The sequence below is a fragment of the Entelurus aequoreus genome, linkage group LG06 (genome assembly GCF_033978785.1).
Source record: "Entelurus aequoreus isolate RoL-2023_Sb linkage group LG06, RoL_Eaeq_v1.1, whole genome shotgun sequence".
Taxonomy (NCBI): Eukaryota; Metazoa; Chordata; class Actinopteri; order Syngnathiformes; family Syngnathidae; genus Entelurus; species Entelurus aequoreus.
This window is the reverse complement of record NC_084736.1, coordinates 85,450,320-85,458,907: the sequence shown is the minus strand read 5'-3', so window position 1 is coordinate 85,458,907 and position 8,588 is coordinate 85,450,320. Positions and strand designations below refer to the sequence as shown.

The 8,588-nt window shown below is 44.4% G+C and overlaps 1 protein-coding gene across 5 annotated transcripts; it reads left to right on the top strand.

Moving 5' to 3' along the window:
- Positions 1–113: 113 nt before the first annotated feature.
- ankrd39 (ankyrin repeat domain 39) lies at positions 114–5,690 on the top strand. 5 transcript variants are annotated; one of them, XR_009826611.1, is made up of 6 exons: positions 165–187; positions 392–505; positions 579–682; positions 744–947; positions 1,021–1,314; positions 1,369–5,690. XR_009826611.1 is itself a non-coding variant. In XM_062051721.1 (5 exons), exons 1-4 carry the CDS (start codon positions 409–411, stop codon positions 1,171–1,173), a joined length of 558 nt encoding a protein of 185 aa, XP_061907705.1. In that variant the 5' UTR covers positions 114–408; the 3' UTR covers positions 1,174–1,181; positions 1,251–5,690. The 5 variants fall into 5 exon arrangements, 2 of the variants coding, with proteins under 2 accessions (XP_061907705.1, XP_061907704.1); XR_009826612.1 differs by having other exon boundaries at positions 178–227; XR_009826613.1 differs by having other exon boundaries at positions 187–207.
- Positions 5,691–8,588: the final 2,898 nt, after the last annotated feature.

Here is an 8,588-nt window from a genome sequence, read left to right as displayed (position 1 = left end):
ATAATATTTTAACATTTTAAGATTGTCTATATAGATACCGAACTAAATTCACAACTATTTGTGGGTCATTGAAGGTGTCTTTCTGCTGCCGCGCTGCAATTGGCCAAACTGGCCAACGTGACGACATGATGCTCCCTACGTCATTTATGACGTACCCGGAAAAAACAACATGGAATCGAGGCAGACAGTATTGTATTCTTTATTGAAGTATTGTATTCTTTATTGAAGTAATTATTCTTTATTGAAGTATTGGCTGTACTCTAAACCACTTTGGTTAATCGCTGTATTTTATATCTTGTTTCTCATTTCGACTTTATTTTCTGGCTTTTCATGGACCTGCTGTCAATGCGATGGCTATGACTAAAACTAATTGAAATCTATTTGTATTTAGTTAGAGACCAGCACAAAATGTCTTCTGATGGAGAACATAGTTGCTCCTGCTGTTCCCTTCCTGTCTCGTCTTCCAGTGTCTACCAGACAGTGGATGAGATGGATTTCGAACGAGGTTTGTATTGTTTAACCTGTAACTAGTATGCATTTATTATTGATGTAGTAACCTAAGTCCTTCTACTCTGCAGGTATCTGGTGTGCTGCCATGAATGGAGACTTAAAAAGGGTGAAATCATTCATCCAAAGAGGCATCCCTCCCAACCTCAAAGACACAGCAGGATACACAGCTCTTGTGGGTTAACATGTTCCATTTGCTTTGTACTCAAATGACATCATTGTGTTTTTTGTTTCAGCACTATGCGAGTCGCAGCGGACATCTGACTGTGTGTGACTTTCTTCTGGAGAACGGTGCTTGTGCGTCTCCTCAGACACCGGGCGGTGCCACGCCACTCCACCGCGCAGCCTTCTGTGGTCACCTGGATGTCGCTAGATTGCTTTTGCACCACAGAGCCGATCCAATGATCTCTGATGGTGATGGTGCATCTGCTCTACACAAGGTGAGAATGTCAAAGTTGAAATCAAATCAGAAAAAAGACAACAATCCTGATAATGCTTCAATGATGTAATAAGGCTGCAGAACAAGGTCATGAAAAGGTGTGTCAACTGCTCCTTGAGGCTTGTCCAGCACTCTCCAGCCTGAAGAACAAGAGGCTCCAGCTAGCCTACCACATAGCGCCCCAGGAACATTTGCAGAAGCTCCTAAAAGCACCCCTCCGACCGTAGCATTTAGCCTACCACATAGCGCCCCAGGAACATTTGCAGAAGCTCCTAAAAGCACCCCTCCGACCGTAGCATTTAGCCTTGCACAACCTGAGTCTCATGTAAGTGTTAAAATGCTGGCAACACATTTAGTAAGTGTCTCATGTAAGTCTCATGTAAGTGTTAAAATGCTGGCAACACATTTAGTAAGTGTCTCAGACTGTCAGATAACTCCTGGAAATGACTGGCTTAAAAGTGCCAAAGGTATAGATGTGTGTGTCCAAGTGAAAGGAAAAGACAGGCTGTCTTTTTCTAATGGATTTATTACAATCTTTGCAAGCTGGGTAACGTTTGCTGTGGTCTGGAACAACATGGCACACAAACAACTATGACAAATGCAGCCAGTATTACAAACCCCGTTTCCATATGAGTTGGGAAATGGTGTTAGATGTAAATATAAACGGAATACAATGATTTGCAAATCCTTTTCAAGCCATATTCAGTTGAATATGCTACAAAGACAACATATTTCATGTTCAAACTCATAAAGATTTTTTTTTGTGCAAATAATCATTAACTTTAGAATTTGATGGCAGCAACACGTGACAAAGAAGTTTGGAAAGGTGGCAATAAATACTGATAAAGTTGAGGAATGCTCATCAAACACTTATTTGGAACATCCCACAGGTGTGCAGGCTAATTGGGAACAGGTGGGTGCCATGATTGGCTATAAAAACAGCTTCCCAAAAAATGCTCAGTCTTTCACAAGAAAGGATGGGGCGAGGTACACCACTTTGTCCACAACTGTGAGTATAATAGTCAATAGTCAAACAAGGCAGCAGTGGGGAGTGGTCATGTCATGCATGTAGTACTGCTGGCAGGCAGCAGGGGGAAGTGGTCATGTCATGCATGTAGTACTGCTGGCAGGCAGCAGGGGGAAGTGGTCATGTCATGCATGTAGTACTGCTGGCAGGCAGCAGGGGGGAGTGGTCATGTCATGCATGTAGTACTGCTGGCAGGCAGCAGGGGGAAGTGGTCATGTCATGCATGTAGTACTGCTGGCAGGCAGCAGGGGGGAGTGGTCATGTCATGCATGTAGTACTGCTGGCAGGCAGCAGGGGGAAGTGGTCATGTCATGCATGTAGTACTGCTGGCAGGCAGCAGGGGGAAGTGGTCATGTCATGCATGTAGTACTGCTGGCAGGCAGCAGGGGGAAGTGGTCATGTCATGCATGTAGTACTGCTGGCAGGCAGCAGGGGGAAGTGGTCATGTCATGCATGTAGTACTGCTGGCAGGCAGCAGGGGGGAGTGGTCATGTCATGCATGTAGTACTGCTGGTAGGCAGCAGGGGGAAGTGGTCATGTCATGCATGTAGTACTGCTGGCAGGCAGCAGGGGGAAGTGGTCATGTCATGCATGTAGTACTGCTGGCAGGCAGCAGGGGGAGGCACACTCTAAGAAGATTTAGCTAAGCATGTGAAGTGACCTCATGTATTGTCCCTGCTTACTTCCAGTATGTTTGGGCAAATAGTGTGAAAGTCAGCGAGCCCTCATTTCAACACACGACTCACACAGGAAGAAGACATTATTACAGCAGAGACTTCTTTTCCATGTGACTTTTCAAACTTCATTTGGTGTTTCCATGGTGCCAAAAGCAAAATGCTGTGTTTAGTCTTTCACTTGCCAGTCACATATTTGTCTTGATCCTCTCTTTTAAAATGATGTCAACAGGCCTGCTGGCAGATGTTTATGGGAAAATGATCTTGAGTATTTAATGGCCATTCCACCCAACCCCTGCCATTTGCTATGTGAGAAAAGAGAGAACCCTCATGATGACTTACACTTAAACAGTGTAGTTGTGATCAGGGGTAACACTAAAATGTTTTGGGGGCACTTGAATGAATATAGTTCATGGTAAAGTAAACATTTAAATAAATATGGAATTAGCTGAATGTGCAGCACACTTTGCTTAATAATTCATATTTGACAGTTCATTTGATCCTGCATTTATACTTTGTGTTTCCTGGGTACATTAATGGCACCCATTCAATGGCATGGCCCTGGAGTCATTTATTTGACCTCAATCTAAGAGTGCCCTAACTTGAGGGTGTTTTGAGGTAAAGTTGTCTCTTGGCTAATTGTTATACTTGAAGTTGCAAGCAACAATTTGACATGCCTGCCATAGTTGGCATACAACATGTCACAGTGAACATCTGCTTTTACCCGCTAGCATAGCTAGATGGTCAGAACTTGGTTTTCCAACCGTGGAAAGGAAGCATGTCAATTTGAAAGACAGTACTGAGAAGAAGAAGTGGATTATGATCATTAAATTAAAGAAATAAATCATCAAAAACATGACAGTGAGTCGCTGAAGCAGGACGAGTTCAACGCTAGCCAAGACTGTTAGAATAATATCCAAACAGCGGACATTTATCCATAAAAATTTGGAAAAGCCGCTGATGGTGTGTGTGACCGAGAAGTCACATGAAGGAGATACCATAGAACAGTGGTCCCCAACCTTTTTGAAGCCGGGGACCGGTCAACGCTTCAAAATTTGTCCCACGGACCGGGGGGGGGGATATTTTATTTTTATTTTTTTTAATTTGTTTTCATAAAGAAATACAATCATGTGTGCTTACGGACTGTATCCCTGCAGACTGTATTGATATATATTGATATATGATGTGTATATTGTGTTTTTTATGTTGATTTAATTAAAAAAATGTTTTATTTTTTTAAAATTTCTTGCGCGGCCCGGTACCAATCCGGTCCGCGGCCCGGTGGTTGGGGACCACTGCCATAGAAGACCACTCTCCAAGATAAGAGCTGTACATTTTTATTACATTACTTCATAGAACTACTGTAGTTATTTTTAGTCAATTCTATTGTACTCTTTTTCATACAATATTCACTATATGAAAATAGCACCGATTCAATAGATTTTAATTAATTTCAATGGGAAACGTTAAATTTGGGATACAAGTGTTTTGAGTTATGAGCTCAGTCACATAACTTTTTGTCTTTTCATATACTTTTTATTTCAACAAACTGACTGTTACAGTGTGCAAATATGGAAATGGTAAAGAATGCATGGATGTGTTACAGCCTTTGTACTTATTTTATACTTATTTATCTTATTATCACAAGCACGTGTTGACAAGTGTGTGTTTGGCTTTTGCAGCAATTGCAATTTAGGCCGTTTTTGATGATTGTTGTGTTTACAGCGTCTGGGCATGTTTGCCACGGGACCTTTGTTCTTCCCAAACAACCTCCCATTGTTTTACTTTGGACTGGACAAAATATGCAAAGAGAACCAAGAATGAAAGCCTGGCAATATAATAAAACAGATGATAGTCAACTAAACTGTTTCTAGAGAGCTAAGGACCGAGGGGCCGAACATTTCCCTTCACTACGTGTCTTATTTTGTTTATTCCCAAGAACCCACATCCTCTACAGTAGACATTTCATTTTGGTCTATTTATTTGTCAAGAGTTACTGGAGTGCTCTGCTTTTTTAAGGGACCTTCTGCAAAAAAAAAGCTAGTCAAAGATCTCCTCTATGAGAGCAGTCTAGTGTTTTTAAGGCTATGTCTACACTGAGTCGGATAACCCCTTAAACCAATAATTACTTAGCCTAAGCCTCGAGTCAGCCACACTAAGTCATCGTTTAAGGTTCCCCTCATTGGATCATTTTTTACACGGGTAAGTGTGCCATGTATTTCTTTATTCTCCGCCTCTTAGCTTTGTATGGACTCATTGATCGTTTACAAACTGAGTTCGGAGAGGAAGTGACGCCAGAAAGACCGCACCCCACACAGGAAGTGACATCAGAAAGAATGCACCACAGCCAGCTTCATAATAAAGTGGTTTCATAACTCGGAGCTAACCACTGGAAATATGGAGGTGAGTCATCCAGACATGCCGTGTTTCTCCTTCTTCTACATGTACAGACACTTGTGGAAATCACACATGAATACCTTAAGAGAAAGCCATTGCAGCTATTTGGGATACAACACTTCTCAGACGGCAAGACAACTTTCCAATGTCCGGGTCAGCTGGGATTCTACTTAGTGAAAAACTTTGTCCATTTGTCCAAGGAGAGTCAACGAGAATGCGGGCTACCGCGGATGTAATAAAAAAAGGTAGCGTGTGCTTTGTATTACCTGGCCGATGAGGGAAGACTACGGGAAACAGCGAATGCATTTAGACTGGCAAAGCAGACTGTATCAGTTATTGTCCGCCATGTATGTCCCGGACTCAACGTCTAGGTCCAGAGTTTATAAAGACACCAAAAAGGAATGGACAATGAAGGTGAAGGCAAAAGAGTGAGGAGTGTCCTGACCAGATGTCTACATCCCTAGATTGATTGATGTCAAATGTTCTTCATCACATAGTTTAGGTGTGTAATAAAGATGTGATTGATGTATGATGTCTCAGGTGTGATTGACTACAATAGTCACCCTGGATTCCAGTTCATTGAAATAGCACAACACTGGATATTGTTCAGATAAGTTACATTTAAGAAGTTGCACACAAAGCAACACTGGAGGTGACTAAGACGTGTGCATTTTCCACGTTGTGGACGGAGGGGAGGAGGGGGTCTTAAACCACCATTGGTGTGTGTGTGTGTGTGTGTGTGGACAAGGATAAGGTTAGGTGGGATTTACCCTGGATAACCTTAGTGTAGAAGGGGCCTAAGACTCTGCTACAAAATTGTGAGTCTCTTACAAGTTTATTGAACTGAGCTGGCAGGCCACCACCAGTTGAGTAGTCCAAACGCTGAAAAAGACAGAAGCTAAAGTTGAACCTTGAGGAGCACCACTAGAGAAGTTGAACAAAAGACTAGTGACTGCATTTGAAATAAACAAGCTACAGCAACACCTTAGTTACATAAATAACTTTACATAGCTGACAAAAAAGAGAGGACTTGATGGTGTGCCCTGAGGAACGCCTCAGTTATGTAAATCACACGTTTGGACCCCAGTGTTCTATAATGTACACAAAATGAGAGTGACTTTTGTTTTTCCATATTTTTGCATAAGTTTTCAGTTCATTTAAGTTGTTTATACGCATGTTTGGTTCGCTGTTTTCTATTGTGGGCATTTTTAAGTTGATGCCTCCTAGTTTGTTGCCCTGGAGACCCCCGCACAGGTCACTCGCCATACCCAATCAGTCACCCTGGAATCAACACACCTGAGCAAGATAAAAGACCTGACGGGGGCAATAGGCGGCGGAAGAGGAAAGCGGGCAAGACGGCTTGTGAGGAGGACCGTGGCGCACAACCACAGCAGGACCACATCAAGGACTACATGCAGCACCATAGTGCGGACAAGACTGCTTGTGAGGAGGACCGTGGCGCACAACCACAGCAGGACCACATCAAGGACTACATGCAGCACCATAGTGCGGACAAGACGCAGTGGCAGGGCAATCAGTTCCTGCCTCGCCAGTGAGTTTGGCTCCCTGCATGTTGTTGGTGCAGCTAAAGTCTTAGGCTGAGAGTGTGGTGTGTTGTGCTGCTCCCCTCTGCTGTCTGTCCAGGTGTGGCGCTGGAGCTGTGGGCAGGACTGCGCTGGAGCTGTGGGCAGGACGGCGCTGGAGCTGTGGGCAGGACGGCGCTGGAGCTGTGGGCAGGACTGCGCTGGAGCTGTGGGCAGGACGGCGCTGGAGCTGTGGGCAGGACGGCGCTGGAGCTGTGGGCAGGACGGCGCTGGAGCTGTGGGCAGGACGGCGCTGGAGCTGTGGGCAGGACGGCGCTGGAGCTGTGGGCAGGACGGCGCTGGAGCTGTGGGCAGGACGGCGCTGGAGCTGTGGGCAGGACGGCGCTGGAGCTGTGGGCAGGACGGCGCTGGAGCTGTGGGCAGGACTGCGCTGGAGCTGTGGGCAGGACGCTGCACTGCCTCCATCACTCCACGGTCGCCTGGTGGACGAAACGGAGCTTGATTTCGGACTAAAAGTAGCTTTTAGTATTTTCTGGATTTTGGACAATATGTATAACTATTATAATAAACATTGTACTTATCATTCATCCTCATTATTGGAACACCATCTGCTCTCATTTTATTCCGTTTACAAATTCCTTTAGCTTGGCACAACTCATGTATCACTTTGTTTCAGTCTGTTTTTATCAACACACTTCCAGTTCTATGTTGGCTAGCACGGTTCAAATGTCAGTGCACTTGCCAATGTTTTTAGCGTACTCCAACTTCCTCTATACAACAGCAGCAATCTCTCTCTCTCTCTCTCTCTCTCTCTCTCTCTCTCTCTCTCTCTCTCTCTCTCTCTCTCTCTCTCTAAATTCCTAGTTTGTGATGTGAACCCGTTTTCAAACAATGGCAATAAAACTATTCTGATTCTGATTCTGATTTTCCCATCTTGCTGCAAATAAGGTTGTCTCCCAAGTTTTGAACTGAACTCCAGGGCCCGTATGATGTCATTGCTGGGCCGGGTTTGATCCCCGGGGCCGCCAGTTGAGTCGTAGTGGTGTTTGCATTTGAGACAAATACTGACCTTTGCCATTGTGCAGTGCAAACAGTGCAGAGCATCACACCCCGACACAAAGTGCTCACTCCCAAACTGAAGAACTTGCATGGAGTGGGCCAGTGGGTGGTGTTCCCGTACTACCTCCTAAACCACATCCAGTGGTTGGACTGGAGAGGTGCCAGGCCACATCTGGAGCTCATTGCAGCTGACGCCACACAGCACAAGGAGATGGACTGTTGGGGGGTTGCAGCCATGCCAAGAGAGATGTTTACGCTCGCTGACATCTTCTTCCTCACACACAGCCAACAACTAAGATCACCCAACATGAATGAGGGAGATTTTGTTTCTTCTATTTAATAAACCCATGGTTGTAATTAAAAACAATCTGCTATTTGAACTAACTTGCAGTGAAGTTGTGTGGCACACATGCTGATTGATGTCATATGATGCAAGTTAGGAGGAGGTAATGAAGGCGGACTGTTGACAGGCATAAGACAAAGTGAGGCTCTGTTTGATCGAAAAGTGTTTCTTTCAAACTGCCGTCCTCAAGTCAGCTTGATCTGTTGACATGTTGTGATGTCCACAATGAAAAGGTGTGATTTTTATGCCCACCTCTTTCAGCACTTTCACGTCATGCGGAGACGGAGGGAGGACTCCACAAGATGAGGACTTTGGATCACAGCTCTGTTTAGTGAGATTTATTTGGAAAGCAATGAAACTTCCTGGCCCGGGAACCACTTCCACCATAATGAGCCCACGTTTAACCGGGAATGGATGTTATTCACATCCAAAATAGACGCTGGTCTGTTTGCCAATCTTTAAACGTGTCTGGGACTTTTTTTAACAGCACTTTTTAAAAGGCAACTCTCATCAACAAGGGGTAATTAAAACGGTGTGGTGTCATGGTTCTAGTTTTCCAGTTGTCACGGTTAATACTTATACTTTGATATATTTTGTG

Bases quoted from the DNA above. Each gene is read 5' to 3' on its own strand.
- ankrd39 (XM_062051721.1), top strand. From the start codon at position 409: ATGTCTTCTGATGGAGAACATAGTTGCTCCTGCTGTTCCCTTCCTGTC. The intron at 506-578 runs GTTTGTATTGTT...TCTACTCTGCAG, and splicing joins TGAGATGGATTTCGAACGAG to GTATCTGGTGTGCTGCCATG. The intron at 683-743 runs GTGGGTTAACAT...TTTTTGTTTCAG, and splicing joins CAGCAGGATACACAGCTCTT to CACTATGCGAGTCGCAGCGG.